Source organism: Seriola aureovittata, chromosome 5, assembly GCF_021018895.1.
Source record: "Seriola aureovittata isolate HTS-2021-v1 ecotype China chromosome 5, ASM2101889v1, whole genome shotgun sequence".
NCBI lineage: Eukaryota > Metazoa > Chordata > Actinopteri > Carangiformes > Carangidae > Seriola > Seriola aureovittata.
This window is the reverse complement of record NC_079368.1, coordinates 3381230-3401043: the sequence shown is the minus strand read 5'-3', so window position 1 is coordinate 3401043 and position 19814 is coordinate 3381230. Positions and strand designations below refer to the sequence as shown.

General features: G+C 40.5%; 1 protein-coding gene across 1 annotated transcript in view; it reads left to right on the top strand.

The window, feature by feature from the left end:
* The window catches only part of nsmfb (NMDA receptor synaptonuclear signaling and neuronal migration factor b), a 60351-nt gene extending 47328 nt beyond the window's left edge, over window positions 1-13023 (top strand). Inside the window, exons 13-14 of the mRNA XM_056377021.1 lie at window positions 5575-5650; window positions 6979-13023. Coding sequence (XP_056232996.1) covers window positions 5575-5650; window positions 6979-7076 — 174 coding nt within the window. The 3' untranslated portion in view covers window positions 7077-13023. The remainder of the gene's footprint in view (window positions 1-5574; window positions 5651-6978) is intronic.
* Window positions 13024-19814: the final 6791 nt, after the last annotated feature.

The following is a 19814-nucleotide window of genomic DNA, read 5'->3' as shown; positions in this document are numbered from 1 at the left end:
GTCAGCTTAAACCAGTGATAATGCACCAAGCAGGAATGAGTTGATAACCTCTTCGTCACCTCACCTGTGTATGAGGCTACCTGGCTGAACTGCTGCGGCTGCGGTGTGTGTCCACACCGTTACTGCTGCAGCGCTGCTACTGCCAGCACTGTCTTTACCTACCTGCCTTTGATGATGGCCATCAATAATAATAATAATGATTATCCGTAGCTGATGAGAGATCGGAAAATGTGAGTTCAGAAAACAGTCACATGATTTTTGTTTACACTCGTTCAGAGAGAGAGAGAGAGAGAGAGAGAGAGAGAAAGAGCGCAGGGATAGAGTCACGTTCCCTGGCCTGGATTATTGTTTCAGTGCGCCCCTCTTTCTTCCTATTACTTTCCGACCAACCTCACCTTCGTCCGTGCTTGTGAGGCCGTATGGTGCTGCTAGCTTTAGGCTTCAGCACCATTAACACTGTGTTGCAGGTGTGCTGCTGGAGAGATGACCCGTGGGCACAGGAGGAGTTATGGATTAATATGACTGAATAGAAATATCTAGTTAACACCAATTAGTCGCTTTTGGGATGTTTCTGTGCTGCAGCCTTTGGTCAGAGGGTGTTCAGCTCCAGCCAATAACAGTGCGCAGGGTGTCAGGGCAGGAGTCTATAAAAACGTAGTGACCAGGTTAAATCGCTGTCTCTGTCTCTCTTCATTCACTCTCTAGCTCGCTCAACCACCAGTGCTCTCTCTCTCTCTCTCTCTCTCTCTCTCTCTCTCTCTCTCTCTCTCTCTCTCGCTCTCTCGTGGAGCTGGGGAGGAGGAGCCACCTCTGAATGGTGTGTTTACAAACAGCATCCAACAAAAATCGGATCGACAGCTCTATTAAAACATTAATACTTGCCAAAAGCTTCCCTGCATTAGCATTTGTGTCACTGACCTCATCCTTGAGAAGTCGTGCTCTGTTGATGGCCTGTCACTTTAAATGTCGACGCTGAGCTTCCAGAGCAGGTTGCATTAGCGGCACACAAAGTCTCAGGCGGGTTGCGTCGCCTTTCAACCTTTCGACTGAGTTCCAGTTCTACTCAGTGCCCCTCTCGTTCAGTACCACCACTGCAACCAACAGACCCGCTGGTCCACATCTACTGCTGTAATATTATTATAATATAAGTTCATTTACAGTAATGAAGAGACCTGCCAAAAAACACGGGGCACGGGACATAACCCCACATAAAGACACAATATGATGTTGGTTGCACTTTGGTTTTATGGGTTAAACAACCAAGATAAAAACATTTCAGTTAACAACATTTAAAGATGCTGGTTGGGGTTTTTTTTTTAGCTCACAACTAGCTCAGTTTCTACTCTTTGTGCTAAGCTAAGCTAACTGGCTGCTGGCTCAAGCTTCACCTTTAACACACAGATACTATGAGAGTAATACCAATCAGTTAATCAATCAATCTCTCAAAATGTAGAACTCAAAAAAAAAGGAAGGAACAAAAACACATTTGGAAGAAGTAAATTGTAAAATTGGACCCCAGAACAAAATCTTCCCATCAATGTCCTCAGTTGAAAATGTTCAAAATATGTAACAAAAAATCCCCCAAAACCTTCAGAAAAATAGCCAAACATCCTCTCTAGAGATAACTTATCCTTATTCTACATTTTCTTATCTATGAAAAGATTAGTCATAACATGGACTAAAATTTACCTCCATATCTAACACTGATTTAGTGAAAGCATGAATCTAATTTTTCAACCTGCCAAAAAAAAGTGTCTTTTGTGCTTGAATATGGGAAAATATATTTTGAGACATTTTTTATTCCATTGCATATACACTATGCCCATGCATTTTCATCTAAATTTTCATCCAAATTTTAAACAAAACTTTAAACAGCAATTGAAGAGATTTATACTTTTATACTGAAATTTCTTTTATTAAATGATTGTAATTACAACATGCCGAATGTACAGTCTTTAGTGAAAGACCAATTACATTACCTAATTCTAAAACTAGTTATAATTGTAAAGTAATTGTTTAGTTAGCTTTCTTGTACCGACAATAAAATTATTATATTATTTAATTTTATTTATAGAGGAAGTCTGCAAAATTGTGTATTTTCATTAAAGAAAGAAAAGCACTGCATACACAAAAAATCTAAGCCTTTCCTCTGTGTAGCGATGGATGCACAGCAGAGTGTTGCGGAGATGAAACCTGCAAATGCTGCAAGGCTCCATGTGTGATGGCACACCAGCTGGCACTGGACCAGACCCCAGGGAGTGAGAAGCAGGACAGGGAGGAGGAGGAGGAGGAGGAGGAGGAGGAGGCAGTCAAAGTGTGTTTGCCAAAAGCAGTAGACCTAGTATCATCAAGTGTGATGGGCTTCCAGATGCACAGACACACGTGTGCAGTAAAAACCTGCAGGAAGTGATGGAAGGACACATTTCATCTGTCCATCTTGTGTGTTTCCGTCATAAAACTCTTTGCCAAGAACAAAAAAAAAAACAAACGGCACATATAAGTACATGAGCGCACGGAGAGGTTGGTGACTCGGGGAGCGCAGACATGCTGTGTCCCATTTCAGGGGCTGCCATTTTTCAAATCCACATTTCAACACTGAGCACGTCACAGCGTGTCGAAAAGGCATTTCAGAGGCTCCTCAAGCCAAGAGAAGCTCTGTCAGCATCCCAAAACCCAGCATGAGACATGAGTATGAGTCTATGAGGTTTATGGGAGCTGGTGATGATGCTATGATTAATCCTCTTTAGCCTTATCCATCCTTTGTAGACTGTCACCACAGAAATGGGACACAGCTAGCTGAGCTCTTGGATACAATCAGCGACATTGTGGTAGGGCAGGGCAGGTTTGCTCATACAATACAATTGATACTCTGATGAAGAAGGGGGTAACATTAACTCAAAAAATATATTTTTAAGACATTTTCAATGTTTTCCACTCGTCAAACGAAAGCACCTCGTCACATCACGACTACAATCTTACACGGTCAGGCATTTTAACATTTCTGTATCACTTCTAACATCTGAAGTGATTACTGTCAGATTCAAGTAAAGGCTGAAGCTGAAGTTAAATGAGCCCAGAGACTGAAAAAGACGTCTTGTTCCAGCTTCTTACGAAGTGCCAGGACGTATTCCAGCGATGAGCGAGCGAGAGGACATCAGATTGTGTCAGTGTTTCCCAGTGAACATGTCCTAACCTGCTTCATGTGTCAGCGGATATATCTGCACTTGCCCCACCTCCAACCTGTTTTCAATGGTCCAAATCAACACCGAATCGACACTGACGTCATTTCCGTTTCCCAGTCAGCAGTTACCATGGACGAAGAGAGACTGATGTTCATCTTGTATGACCCACAGCACCATTTTAATGAGGATACAATCAAAAGAGGATGAGGTTCTGCATCGCTCCTTGTGTATCTGCACAATTTCTTGCTCAATCAGCTAAAGTTCAACTGCTCGCTGTATGTGAGGAAGATGGCAGTACAGCGTTTGTCTGTGTCAGTGCAGTCTGTGTTTTATGATTTTTTTCCAGCATACTTTTTCAAGTACGTCGGTGTCTACAGTGGATTTTCATTCATGATCTGACGGTTTCAAACTTTGACACTTGGTGCAATCCATTGGATTATGATGTTAATTCAAGGTATTGGAAAAATTTAAATTCTAACCTGATGATGGCGCTCGATGAAAAGTCAGAGGTTCACCAAAGTGATGACAAACCTTCCAATCGCTCCTGAGGGGAAGATGAATGTCTGTGCAAAACGATCAATCCAACAGTTGTTGAGACATTTCAGTCTGGACCAAAGTGGTCGACCGACCAACAGGCCAAAATCTACAGTCAGCCTGGCTGAAATGATTTTTCCTCATGGGGTGTGGCATCAAAAAAGGGGATAAAAACAATCATACAGTAATTTAATACTTCAGACTGAAACTTTACTCCCTGTATTTTCAATTTTATTCTTTTATTCTTATTTCAATAATGAATGTCCATCAAAACACTTTACTTCCAGTATGTGAGTGAAAGAGAGCCCCAATTTAATCTCTTGTCAATCTGTGTCAGACATTATAAAACAGGCTTCAGAAATAATAACTAATAAAGCTGATGAGAAAATTCTCTGTAAAAAAAAAAAAAAAGATGAGCATCCTTTGCACTCACATGATTGTTAATCACTGTTTCACAGTTAAATACATTTCCTGCCTGTAAGAGACCTCAGCCCACTTTTCTTCTTTCATGGATCATTATTTTTCAATTCACTGTCAGACTCCAGCGACATCACAGCTCCTTCTTAGCTCCAGGTGTCAAATATCTCACAAGCCACAGTGGTTGCACAATATTTTCATGTCTAAATAGGCTATTACAAATCAGACACCTCTGATTGAGCAAAAGCCTTTACTTTAAGGCTAGCAATATTATATTAATACATTTATTATAGATATAAATGTATTATATTTATACTTTAAACTTTTTGTTTTTTATTTGAAGTGTTGATCCATAAGAAGATATATTTGTTTTCGGAACCAAAAAGCATCAAAATGTAGTTTTACATCCCCTCTCTTGGGCTTCCTCTAGTAGCTCTAGTAACAGCCAATCAGAAAAGAGGAGTCGCTGAGCCTCTCGTCTGATTGGCTGACAGTTTTCTGAGTGATCTAATAAAAAATATAGCAGATTTTATGTAAACACTCAGAGAAACCAAATCCTGCAAGGCTTGGTTGGTAGGTCCAGGTGGGCGGGGCTTGGGGCATGGCTGAGAGCTGTGAATGCTTTGTTGTGACATCACAAAGTTACAGAAGTACTGACAGCTGGTTTTAAGGCTCAGTTTCTGAATACAGGCTGTGTGCATTTCTCTGCGGACTGAGCACTTTGATACTTTCACAGTATTAATATAGAAGCTAGACCTGATCTATAATCAAACAACAGATGGACATCAAGTGTCAGTGCTTGAGTGAGGTTTTTTTTTTTTTTTTTAATGAAGCCCAGTCCTTGTGAAACAAAGCTCTGGGAAGGCTCTCACTATCTCTACATTTTAGAAAACTTATATTAGATATATTATATGGTATATTTATATATTTAAAGGTCCCATGGGTCCAATAATATTCTAAAAATTATGCTTTTTGTTCGGTAAAATACATTTTCTCGCTAAGACCCATCAGGTTTTTACTTGTGTCATGAATTAATTTAGAACAAAGGTCTGTGTCAGCTTTTAAACATAACAGTGATTTAGTGGCTTTATGCTACACCACCTCCCTGTATGTGACCCTGCTCTGCCAGGCCTTCGCCACACTATAGATCCACTCTGACAGATGTGTCTTTATGAACAGAAAACATTACCATATGTGCCTTTCATGTATACTCAGCTATTGCCATGTAAATGGCACATTGACCTTTTCACATACGCTCAAGCTGCGGTGCTACATGAACAGAATCAAAGTGCTGCGGGGGCTCCTCCTGCTCTTTCCATCCGGTCATATCTCTGTCACTGGTTTGTCTGCTTTCCTTTCAAAATAACTGATGGCATTTGGAATCCAGTATTCCCTCATTCTAACCCTCTCTCTCTCTTTATCTCTGCCCTTTTCCCTGCAGCTTATTCAGACTCTGAAGAGGCTGATGAGACCCTCTTCGGTCGAATTCAAGTCCCCACTAGAGCTCTCTGCACAGGGTGAGAGCACCACACACACTGCCTATAGTTACATGCAATATTATTGGTTTTCCTGTTGTCTTGACACAGAAAACATGTGGTTATCCCTCCTGTACCATAAAAGAGCTGCATGCACCACAACAAAAAAACATGTATACAGTATTTGTATTGATTTAGAGCAATCGGCCTCACCAGTACACCCACTGAATGTTAATAGCGGGCATTAATCAATGCCAGTAAGCTGTTCAGCAAAGAAGAAAGCACATTAGGGAGTGTGAGCAAATACAGGTGTGAACTCTGCTGAGCTCTCAGCGCATCCCTCATCAGTCATTTTCCTGACATCAATTGATGCCACGCTAATTATTTTCCTATTAAAATGTCATTATTGCCTCTATGGGTTTTCCTATCCTGTATTGACCCACCACACTCTGCTTCATCTCCGCCTTTCTATCATTCTTCCAGACATTCGACCTGTGGTGCTGTGTGAAAGCATTCAGCTCTTGTATTTCATTTATAAGACTGGACTGAATGTTAAAAGATGTGAGGGGAAAAAAAAACTACTAATATAATAGTGTAGGGCAGAGTTCAGCCCTTAAACCTCAGTATCTGATGAAAGCCACAGGAGACATGTTTGTACAATATCTTTTTGCCCAGTTTTTTCTTTACATTTTGCATATTGATTACTTGGCTAAAGTGCACACACATATAGCCTTGAGCAGATTGAAGCAATTGTTTTCTAGGTCATAGAAAGTATTAGATTAGAATTCATGAGCATGAAGCATCTTGTACTGTTGCCCATAACACCAGAAAAATGACTTACGAGAAGTGATTTACAATTTTTATACCCTTGTATCTTGAAAAAGGTCCATACTTTAATACTGATATGTGTGTATATTAAACACTTTTGCAATAGTGTTAATTAATAAAGAAAATGTTGATTTCATTTTCTCTTTTCTGAGAGCCTCTTTCTGTCGCAGCCGTACACAGTCAGATTTTGCAGCTGGGCTGAAGTAACTAAACACAATCACTATACATCGGCGATCTCGCTCGCCCACTCACTCACTCCGCTATGGTACATAAAACTGTCAAGAACAAACCGAATGGCAAGTCTTTGCTCTTCAACACAACTGCTCAACAAACTTTGTCCTTACATTTAATGACAAAAGTTGGTTTTACACGCCTTGGGGGGGGGGGGGGGGGGGGGCGATCTGATGATCTTATATCTTGGACGATCTTACTTTGACATATAATCTACTTCTCAGAATAATCATACAGGTTGCGTCATTAACGATATTAATTTTCATACCAACCTGGTTTTTTTATTTGTTTGTTTTTTTTTTTGGCTGCAGGCAAAGAGATGATCGAGATGTACTTTGACTTCCGTCTGTTCCGCCTGTGGAAAAGCCGCCAGCACTCGAAGCTGCTGGACTACGACGACCTGTTGTGACGTCGCCCACCCCTGATGGCTTGTCGGCCGGTTATCTCATATCTGAGCCTACTGTTGTACGGTGACGGGGCGTTTGGTTGAAGGGCGCCTTAGAGGCGCCTGGACCGGCTCTGCGGCAGAACTGGAGCAGCGGCGCAGTTTGGGTCTGTTTGTCCCTTCTGAAGCAACACGGTGGCCCTGTAGTTTCAGCCAGTGGTGTACTTCCCTTATCCATTTTTCACTTTCTACCTGTCTCTCTGAGAAAAGAGAAGGAGAGGGACAAGAAAAAGGAGGAGAAGCAAAAAGGACTCATCATCCTATCTTAAATGTGTCAAAAGACACTAAGTAGAGTTAGATTCCTGAGTTCAGAGAGGACGCTAGATGAAAGAGTGACGGCAGAGAACAGAAAGAGTTTAGAGGGTGACAGATCTTGTTTATCTATTTGGTTTTTTTTTTTGCCTTTCTTTGCCTCTTCTGTTCTCTCAAGATGGAGCGTTATAGGATGGAAGTCTTTTCTTTGTCAAGTGTGGAGGTTATTTGCAATGGAATTAGAGCCTATATGTAAATAAACAAGTGCTTACTGGAGCGTCCCAGCATCTCTCGCCATGCTATCGTGTGAAAATCTAGACATTAAATTAGTCTGATAAAAAAGTTAGGTGTCTTGACTTAACCCAGCTTTTTTTTTTTTTTTTTTTTTTTTAAACTTTAAATAACTGTATAAGCATTTTGTACAGACTGTTGTATTAACTCAGGTTAAATCCCTTGTTTGGTACTAAGAATTGTACTTAGCCTACTGTTCGCAACATACTGTAGATCAGAATCCAAGGCCCACACACTCCTCACAGAGCCGTCTGCAGTGGAACGTCATGAGCGTCAGGGATGTCATACCTTAAGCTTGTGCGTGAAGGGTGGTGGTTTTTTTCTACACTTTTCATAGTCTTTCAGGTCGACCGTAGCTGAACAGACGGATGTATTCATGCATGTTTTCTTAGCGTTACATTTGACCCCGCTGAGCCAACACTTGCAATTCTTTCTTGAGCTGTCGGTTCACGGGTGCTGATCCTTTTTAGCGTGTTTGTATTTCGCTCGTGTGTCACTAGCTTACCTGCATTTTGTGCAGGTGGAGACTATGACGCCAGACTCTGCACACCATGGGCAGTGTCTTTGTAGGAAATAGACACATATACATACTGATAACACTCATGCTGTACTGTAGAATTCATTCATTCAACTCTCGATTTGCTCATACTTTTTGGAGTAAATGAGAATTTCTTATTGGAGACTTATCTTGAATCATTCAAAGTAGCAACGGAGTGGCAGAGGTGATACTATACTATGTTATTTTTGTTTCTCCTCACCACCAAATTGTTGTTGTTGTGTTAATATACTCTTACAAACAGTGCTCTAGCAAATTCATTTTAGTCCTTGCCGTAATCATTTCTGGCATTGATATCCATTTTAAAATGTCAGAACAGTTTAGATTTTGGAGTTGAAATGATGTGTATGTTGCATTAAAATACATAGATATTTAGTATCAGGCTTCTATAAAGTTGAGGGATTTGTGAGGTTAAAAAAAAGGGACGAAGCAGCAGAGGCCAAAATATTCCAACTTTTAATCCCTGGGCCAAACTCCAACAACACTGCATCCCATGTTTCCCATAAAGCAACTGGATAGTGTCTTTTTCTGTTAGACCCTCCCTGCATGGTAAATGTCTTTCAATCTCTCACCTTCGACATTTGTAACACATGGTGTATTATACACCAGTTTTCACATGTGGAGTGATACTCCTCATGACAAATTAACTCATCTTTATCTTTACTAAAAAAAATGTTTAAAAAAAAAAAAATTAAAACTTCACCAGACAGACATCAATAAAGGTTTTACATGCTGTCGTCCATTGTATCAGACTTATAACCCATTTTACAACAGAGGCCAGTATTAGCCTGATGTTGCATTATTGGCCTATCTTGTATTTATTAAAAGCAATTCTATTTTTTTTTAAAGAAGGGCTTACCCTGTTGCACTGTATAGCTATAAAATACTCACACTAATGGTAGATAATGCACTGCTGCATAAAGTTACTTTAACAGTAAAAGTTTAACTGCTGGTGTCGGTACTGAATAAGTGTAGTGTCAGACAGGATGTACATTGCTCCATCTCAAGCTTACGCTGAGGTGGCCATGTCCTCTTGTAATATATATTCTCCCTCAGATATGCAGGTTCATCATTTGATAAAACTCACTGTTTGTGTGTGTTCTGGAACTCACAAAGACAGAAATCAAATCACAAAATTAAAGCCGGGGGAAATTTTTGGGCAGATCTTGTTCATTTATTATGAATTAGACTTTTCTTTTGTCTTAAGTCTGCTGTATGTTGTTCTACATTGGCTCTGGCTGAGGTCTGCGCTCTCTGAGTGCCCTTCTAGTTTCTGTCTGTGCTAGTGAAATGCATGAAAATGCTTATGTACATCTTGGTTTTCAGTTTGGCGCCCACGTTAACCGGTTAGAGCGAACACACTGTCTCTCCTCATCTAGAATATTGGCGTCTCGCCTTTTTTTCACTTGCAAAAATAGACAGTGGAAAGATCTGTTGGTAGTTATATTGACATCACACCAGCAGCATACAATTACATAAACGTGTCACCTTTTAGTTTCTATCTATAGAATGTATCTGAATATGCCATTTTAGCATTTGTATGTGGAGACAGTGGCGGCCATCATATCAGAAACCTAATATAACCTATAAAGATATTATGACAATGGTTTAACAGGTGAAGTATGGTGTGGTGTGCTCTCTCTCTGTGGGTCTTTGAATAAGGGGAAAAAAGATTAATAAAATTAATATTGAAAAGGAATCGAACATTCTATTATTAATGGACATTGTGTAAAAAGATTGAGTCTGGCAATAGCAGAGCTGTGGCAGTGTGCACGCATACACACGTGCGAGCTGCAGCAGTGCAGAGAAGTAGCCGTCACACACACACACAAACACACACACACACACAAGGCAGGTAGTGTTTCCCAGACGATGCACATGCATTACACACTGCTGTCAACTCCTTGTTGTGCCGCAACGTAGCAAGTGTCACCAGATCACTCTCTAAATTAATTGTGATAATTTGGTGGAATTACAGCTAAGACCACAGTGGCCGGTGACACTGGTGAGTGTGTAGGTTTCAATACTAACATCACCCGAGAGAAGCAGGAGTTGTATTGATAAGTAACTACTCCTGGATGGTGCCATTAATTCATCTGTAAATTCTAACAGGCTTATCTTAGGAGCGGGGCTTTGTTTTGTTTCAGGAGTGTATTTTATCATGTTTTAGTGAGAAACGGTCCTTGCTGCTGTTTTATCGGCAGGTTTGCTGTTAATGCAAAGCTAAATTCGACATATTGCATATTTTCACAGCAGCGATCCCATCAGTGCAACAACAGAGCCATATCATCAGAAATACTTAATGAACAACTCTTTATACTCACACCGATCGTGTCAGTGAAACTCAGCTCTTCTCGCACTAAATGTTTTACAATCCGTGCGGGAATGTTGTTTTCATACTGATGGAGTCAGCGCTGTGGCAGTTTACATTATGTTGAATTTATCTAGTATTTCCTGCGGCCAGTACGTGATGCCATTCTCGATGATGGTACCGCGTGTTCACAGTCTTTACACCAACCTCAAAATTAATGTTACGTCCACTCACGTCAAAATCAAAAGACTTTAAAGTTCCTTCAAACATTGTATCCTGACTGTTGAACCTCATGGCCTTTGTCTTTGTGTGCTCAGCTATGTCTTTGCTTAAAGGTAGGATCTGACCTTTGTAATTGTTGTACATTCATGATTCTGCTTCATGTTGATATGTATTTGTTTAGACATCAGCTGCTCTCCAGATCTCTGTAGCAATATACTGTGTACGTGTATATTTCGCTAGGTTATTTCAATTTCTTTCATGTAAAGGATAGAGCACATTGTTCAAGGTATTGTATTAGTGTGTAATACCTTTGAATTTTAACGGCTATTGCTTTACCACACTGTGGATGATGGACGGAAACAAAGTGATAAATAGGTGGAAGACTGACAGCAGAGTGGGGTCTGCTCGCTGCTTGGCTCCTGAAGTGCTCACGAGGACTCTGTCTGCTTTCTCCTTTGCTATGAGTTTAAGTAAAGTCCAAACCCCAGAGCCTAATTACATACCTGCTCAACCGTTGTACCTGTGTCTCAAGTCAATATATTTAATCCTGCTGCTGCCGGGTTTAATAGCAAGTTGAGATACACTCAAAATTTTACACGAGCCTGAAGGATTTCTAATGAGTTCTCTGATCACGAAGGAAACAGAGGTCCATTATTTGCCATCAAGCTCAACTAAGTCTCCCCGAGGCTGTGATCAGATAACACACTCACATGTCTGAAACACAAACCAGCGCCAGTAACATGAGGCAAGAGCTCAAAGGGTGTGAAATGTTTGATAGCATCGCATTATCTGTGTAATTAGCACTAACCTGAAGTAGTAAAGCGGAAAACATCTTGCAAAATATTAGCTAGCAGTGTCTATTTGCTTTCGACAAAGTCATCAGGATGGTGTTCTAAGACGTCAGGACAACACAGCTCAGACTCACGTCCACTTCAGCCAATCAGCTTTTATGGCTCTCCTTCTGCCTTTCCGCCCTGGTGGGATGGCAGATTTGCAGCCAGTCTCCAGTCAAGCGAATGCCCTCATCCCTTTACACATCCATCACACTCACATTCCTTTTAAGTTGTATTTTTGGCAACTAGCATCTAGCTCCACATTAGCTAGTAGGTAAAGTCGCCAACTTAGTCTATCTACCGTTAGCTGCTGAGCAGGTGGCATGCAATGGGTTTATCAGAGCTTTTTGGGCGGGCAGCAGCGGGTTGATGCTGCTGGTGATGAGGTTTATTTGGTGGATGGAAAAAACCAAAACAATGACCTAAAAGAGGATAAAAAATCTCCACTATAAGCTGCAGTTTTAAGGTAAAAAAAAAAGAGCTCTACTGTATGGGCACTGGGGGAAGCAGGAGACGCAAACTAACATAATGTTTTTCCACACACTGAAGGAGTCAAGCAGGGGGTCCCTGCAGAGAGTCATGTAAGGACTAGCCTTGGCAATCTTTTGTGGATGTTGGCAACTTCGAGACCACAACCATATCTTGGGCAGAATAAATAGGTTTCCTAACGTAAAACCCATTGCGCCAGTGTGTTGACCGAGCAAGCGACACACAGAGTTTGATTTGTCGTGCTGGCTCACTGCGGCAGAACATTTCCATTTCATGAGAACCTACAGTAATTAAAGAAATCAACAGATTGGTCTTTGAACATCTCCCCTCTCCTGTTATTTTCCAAATGAAACTGTGCGTCGCAGTTGGGACGCGGACCCCCCACCCTCCGAGCTCTTGCCGGTTTCTGTGCAGATTGCCAGGGCTCAGTTGGGAGTGTGATTGAGTTTGATGAGGATGATGGATAGATGCTGCTTTCATTACCCTGACACCGCCAGTCGGGCTGTGATTGTATTTTCGGAAGAGTGGAAAATAATGTGTTTATGTAACGTCTGTTTCACTTTGTATCAACTTCTAAGTCTGAGCATTAGATTTTAAAATAGCTAGAGACTGTAGGAGTGATAGATGTTACACTAAGGTTCAAAAATAAACAGGTTCATCATCCATATGTTATTTTGTTTATTATGAAAAGGTATAATAGCAATTAACATTACTGTATACTGTATCTGTTGATTTTGATACTAGTAATAGTCACAAATATATCTGGGTAGCTTTGATGAGCTTTTGGGTTTTTCCTTAGAATAGACATTATAGATGGACCTTGAATCCAATGTGGCGAATTATTGTAACTGAATTACTAGCAAAGAAATGTGATTGCATTGCACATTGTGGGTACCTGTAAGAAATAATTTTGTTTTTAAAGCATTTTTTTTTCCAGTAAACCTTAGTTCTACACAACTTGTGTCATTGTCTTAGTTATTGACTGAGTGATGTCATTATTACAATTAATTAATACACTAGTTTCTACTCTCAATATAGCAAACATCCCAAAAACATAATGCCTCTGGCCACAGCAAAAAACCTACAGCCAGCAACACAACCGCTACGATGCACAACAACCAACACCGACTCAAAACCCTCTCTAATCTAATACATGCAATAGCTCTATTATAAAAGAAAACTTTTCACAATTCAATCTGCTAAGTAACAAAAAAGATCAAAAATAAATAAGTGGGATGAAATAGCTCCCCATTTCCATTTCAGAAAACAAAATTCTCATAAACAATAAGGTCATAGTGTTCTATACTATTCTTAATGTAAACAAATACGATGATAACTTTTTTCCAAAAAAAATAAAAATACTGTACTATTTTCTGATGTCAAGAAATTTGGGAATGCAATCCATGCCAACGTTGCTCGATAGTTAACCGTTAAACTAGTTCCACATGGTGGCAACAGAAAGTCAGAAAATGTCTATCTGAGAAAAATGATAAATTCCTAAAACGTATGTGTGGGTTGTAGTTATGATAATATTCCTGATATAGCCCACAAGAGTAGTGTAACCCGCTTCTTACACTTAACAAAGCCAAAACGATTATTGTGCTGTTTGATATCGGCGGTGGAGGGTAATTCTGCTTTATTCTCCTGTAATCTGTTCAAAATACTATCTGTTGTGTTGGACCAGATCACTGAACAATAATCTGACTCTAATAACACTAATGTTTGCACTAACTGTTTAAATAAATATCTAGTTTTGTGTGTTAGCTTGCTAATAATTGCTAATTAGCACTCACACAAGTGCAACTGAGGTTGATGGGAATGTCATTTCTCCATAGATTTGGTTTTAAACCAAAGTATGATGATGGTGCTAAATAAAAAGCTGAGAAATCACCAACATTATTAGGATTCATTCTTAGGAGGACGTGGATGTGTGTAAAAATTTCATGGTAATTCATCCAATAAATGTTGCTATTTTGCATTCAAAGCCTCGTGGTGGCGTTTGAGGAAACCTCAGGGTGACATCAAAGTAACTGGCCTCACCATGTCACCGTGGATATCTGTTCCAAATTTCATGGTGACTCATCCAATGGTTGTCAAAATAGTTCACAAAAAATCAGAAATGTCAACCTCCCTTTGGTGCTAGAAGAAAAGTTAATGAATCACCAAATTCAGTAGGATTCCTCCTCTGAGGACCATGAATGACGCTACAAAATTTCAGGGTAATTCATCCAGTAGCTCTTGAGATTTTTTAGTCTGGACCAAATTGGTGGATTGATAGATGTTGCCTCCATAGAGCCAAACCATGAAAGACCAATTTACAATTCTATGATTTGTTGAATCGACACCATAGTTACAGTGTAGGTACGTCATAGGTAGTAGCTACGCTGAAGGTATAGGCGTAGGTGTAGCTGCACACCTTATGTTATAACTTGCACCTCCCTAGAAATGATAAGTTGATACAGTGAAAATAGTAATAGTAATACATAGTAATACATAGGTAATGGTGTTATCAATAAAACCCACATACCAGTTAGGATGCTTCTAACCAATCTATGAAACAGCATTGTAGAAGTGGAACTTGCACTTCCTGATGAGAGGAGGGATGTGTGGGGATTTGTGTTTTTCAAATATATAACAGTTTTTGGAAATAATATTTTCTGTCCCCAAAAACAGAAATTATATAATATAAATGTGCCCTGGAGTGCTAATATGCATTGCAGCTCCACTGTTATTAACAAAGGTTATTGTTAACTGAACAGATGGGGGTAACATATGTTCAGAGGCTCCACATGTGCATTGTTACCTGCAGCTAGGAGAATGGAGGAGTCATTAAACGCATGCTGAAACCCCTGATCTGTAACTGACTGGGTTCAACATTAAAGGTACAGCCCAAAAAAAAACACTTGGATGTATAGGCTGACTATGAATTCAGCGTGCACACTGACACACACACACATACACACACAAACAGACATATGAGGACACTGTAGCCCACTGAAGTCGGCAGCCTTACAGTAACCAGCATGTGATGAATAATTGAACAGAGGTTGGAGGGAACCAGACCACACCAGAGCAAGAACAAAGACAGAGCTCAACGGTCGGGAGATGAGATGCAGCCAGGGAGACTGAGGGGCGAGTGAGGACCATCTTATGAGTGAGACAGCAAGAGAGGAGGGTTGAAGGACGAGAACCTGAGTAAAAGAGAGAGAGAGAGGGAGAGAGAGAGAGAAGCAGCAGGGAAAGAGGAAAGTTTTTGAAAGTCTTTTATCCTTGTGTATACAGCCCCAAAACCCTCAGTCATTTACATACACTGTACTGACCAACCAGTCCTCCAACCTAAACAACCACATGGGTCGTTTTTTTCAACCCTCTGATACGACACATTGGACTGTCTCCTGAAATAGTGCCATGGTTACCATAATAAACCAACATAAACTGCTAGTTTCCCATTGGAATAAAACACCGCTCTTCCTGTTTCACATTCATCCATCCACCACAGCCTCCTCCTGACGTGGCCTTTGTCTCTCTTTATACTACGTAACCGCACTTTTCCCTTTGCTCCTGTCATAATTACTACGTCACCTAGCAACAAAACGTAACTATGGGTCATAATAACCTGCTGCACAGACGACCTGTGGGCTCATTTTTTACAGGAGGACAGTCTTGCACTGACAAACTGACAAATTAATTAATGATTAAAAAACTCTGTCAACTCTGCCAAAAACATGCAGTAACAACAACAGAGCATTTTTTTTAAATGTGTTTAGAAATGTGTAAAATATGGGACCTTTAAGTTTTCTTCAGTACCAAACTAATCCAGTGATAGGTGCGTTCATGTGTACACTGCAAATGGAAGCTTCTCATAGCCGATTCAGTACTGTCAATGGGGACAATGTCAATTTTCTGGGGGCAGAATGTCACACTTTGAAAACCCCTCAACTAATCATAGTACACAGACACATACAGCCAGTGATGACAGGACACAAGCATAGAGTAGTTAATACACCACATGCAACTAGTTTCACTACAGTTAGTAAAAGATTCCTTGAAGCCCTCCACTTCCATCCTTTCCTCAGCAGGTTGTTGTTGTCATCCCACGTGAGGAGAAGTCTTCAGACCTCTCTGATTGAAACTGTGAAGGTTTCCTCCTGATTGGAGAGATTTGACACCCCGCTGCAGATCGGTGTCAAGAGCAGGTGTAAAGTACAACACAGTTCACTGCAGCCCTGACCTTCAAGCCTCCCTCTGAGGCGCTCTTCTTCACTGACAACTCTCCCTCCCCGAGGCTGATCACAGAGCAGAGTTTATGGTTTCTATAAAAGGCTTTTACAATAACACAGGCTTTAAATCCTGCTGCTGTTTGCCCTACAGCGCTTCTCAGAGAGGATTTCCACCGGCTGTGACTGGCTCTGAGTGTGATTGTTCTCCTCAATTTTTCTTAAGCACCCCCCACTCTCTTTTTTCCCTTCATACTGGACAAAAAAAAACTCTCACTGACATCTGGCTTTTATCTTCTATGTGAAAAGGTACAATTAGCATTGATTCCCAAGTCAAATGAATCTGTAGTTGTCTGGGATATTTATCGGCTCCAGCTCCGATCAGCAGCGATGAAACGTGAAACGCGGATGGGCGAACGAGCTGCAGCGGCCCAAAACACTTCCAATAAGAGAAGCAAGCAGCAAATTCATAAATGATGCAAAACACACATAGGAAAATACAAAACAAATACAACAACAGGAACGTGCTGCAAATGAAAAACATGCCGCAGGAAGACAAAGCAAAGACATTAACAGCAAAGACATTAACAGCAAACACGCTGCAAAGACTGAAACGATGCAACAACAAAAACACACAAACCCTCCGAAACAAATGCAACAGAAAAAAGCGCTGAAAAGTTTTAATTGAAATAAAACCTGTATTTCTTTCCTTAACAATATTATTCCTATTATTATCATGTAACTGTTTTTGGAGGGAAAACAGAGTATTATTAGACTGATATGATCCTGGATCCTATCTTCTGTATGGGGTATCTTTGGTCTGTCATCGGGTCAAAGCTCAAGCTTATGGTCAAGGCGTTCCACTTAGAGCCTGGAGCTCTTCCGTTGTGTTGCCTGAATATGCAGCGTTTCTTTCTGTTGCGTTTGTTTTGTGAGTTTGTGTGTTTTTGTTGTTGCATCGTTTCAGTATTCGCAGCGTGTTTGCTGTTCATGTCTTTGCTTTGTCTTCCTGCAGAACGTTTTTCATTTGCAGCACGTTCCCATTGTTGTATTTGTTTTGTATTTTCCTGTGTGTTTTTGAATCTGCATCGTTTGCAGCTTGTTCCTCCTATTGGAAGCGTTTGGGCGTCGAAGTTCCAGACAAGTTTTTCAAAGTCTGTGGGAACGAAACGCAACGGCGGCTTCGTTCTTCAACACTGCAAGATGCAACATTGGTAAGATAGAGAAGTGAGAGTGATTGAGTAATTACTGGTTTGCTGGTTCTGATTTCTGGCCTATTTGTGATGTCGAACGTGACACAGCAGAAAAAACAAAACTCGTGGCAAAGGGAGTCAACCATCTTTTTTAGCGGGTTTAGCCACAGGTGGAGAGTAACGACGTTGCTAAACGTATTTTTTTAGAAGAAGAATCTTTTAGAAGATTTTAACTTCACTACACATAAAAGACAAATGTTTTATTTTTGACTCCACTACATTTCTATGAAGTACTCTTACTTTGAGTTTACTTTTCAACTCCTCCACTGTCAGTCATGTTTGAACTTGTCAGTGTCCTAATGATGATGTTAAATAAAGATGAGGCAGAAGATTCTTCACTACAGCACCACAGCACTATCTGAAGTCAATGTTTGAAGGTTTAGAAATACAGAAAGTTTCCTTTCATTTTAAATATTTGCTGTTTACCATGAGCAGACTTCATCACTGCCTAATACATAAGAAATACAAAAACAACAATGGCTCCTTTTGTTTATTCAGTTGCGTTTTTATGGTGATTTCCATTGAATTGAAGCATACCTGTATTCTACAGGTCCTACACTCAGTCAGTTCATTCAGTCGGTTGTTTCACAGTCATTTCAATCTGTAAATGTGGAAAAATACAACAATGTGTATTATAAACATGTACTTAAATACTTAAATATTTTTCAAGCAAGTGCTGCAGTTCTTTAAGTAAAAATTTGAACTGAGCTTTCCCCTGTATTAGAGTGTGTTTGAGCAGGAGGATCTGTGCTGTGACTCAAGTCACGGAGCGGTGGTCCACCTCTGGGTTTTAGCCTTGTTTAAGAAAAACCTGCATATACACACTAATGCTGGTGTAAAGAGTGTATATTTGTTCCTCTCTGTCTCTCATCTAATTCTCTTCCCTCCACACACACACACACACACACACAACACACACACACACACACAGACACACACACACACAGATCTCCTAACACTCTAGCCTTGGTTTGAAGGTTAATTGGGTTGAACTCCAGGTATAGATCATAGTGTCAGAAGATGTTTACATCTGATCTCTCTCTCTCTCTCTCTCTGTCGATCTATCTATCTGTGTATGTATGTGTGTGTGTGTGTGTGTGTGTGTGTGTGTGTGTGTGAGAGAGAGAGAGAGAGAGAAAAGGCTGAAAAGAAATGGATTTAGTGAGTGGTGCATATTGACTCACAGCACCATCAGTCTCCTCACAGCTGCTTCCTAATCACTTTAAGTTATTTGTTTAAACGGTTGAAATAAATTTCTCCAGTAAAGTGGCCTTGTCATTGTGTTTCAGTCTTTTATTGACTATATTCAAATAAGCAGTGCTGCGTCTTGCCCTAAAATTACCAGCGAAACCCTCATCGTATGAAATTACTGTCATATATTGCTAAACTGTTTTCCTAATGGTGGTACTTGTGCTGCTCACCTACAACATCATCCTCACCCTCCTTATTAGCTTCAGCACGAGCTTCATCATTGAACTCATCTCCGGCGTCATGACATCATTACAGCATCAGCACAAACTTCATCAGCAAGTGCATCGCTGGCCTCAGCCTGACCTCTTCAGCATCATCAGGAGTCCCATCAGCTCTCCCCCCCGCAAACCACCACTTTCACTGACTGATCCCTGCACTGTAAAAAAATAAATCATTACTATATGTCACAGTGCGGCAAGAAACAAAAGTTGTTGAGATCCATTTATTTTTGTAAGTAAATAAGTGAAGGTCAGACAGATAAGTAATCTAACTTTAGGAAGATTTCAGATTAGTCTTATCTATAGTCTATATATTACATGAATTTCCTCTAGGGGATAAATAAAGTATGTATCTATCTATCTAGTCAGTGTACTACCTGCAGTAGATTGAAGTGGACGTGCTGCTAGTTTGGAGAAACAGCCGGGATCACTGGTACAGACAGTTAGCATTGTGCTGCTGTGGACGGGGACGTCAGAAAAAACGTATTTTAGCCACCTAAAAAAATACCCCAAGTATCGGTTGAAGTGGACGCCATATTTTGAGTGTTTTCATGGCTTTACCTTGCCATCAAACATCAAACAGCGCTTTCCTATGGCACTACATTTTTTCAAGTGTTCAACCTCCATATTCCTACGCATGAGTGTACATACACTGCACACTGTATTACACCACAGATCAGCTGTTTGAGCCATAGAGGGCTGGTGACACTCTGCAGAGAACCAAGCCTCAAACTTCCAGGCTGAAAAATGAAGCCAACACTGAAGTACAAACACAGAGTTACATTTGTGCCAGATGTTATGAAGTTCCC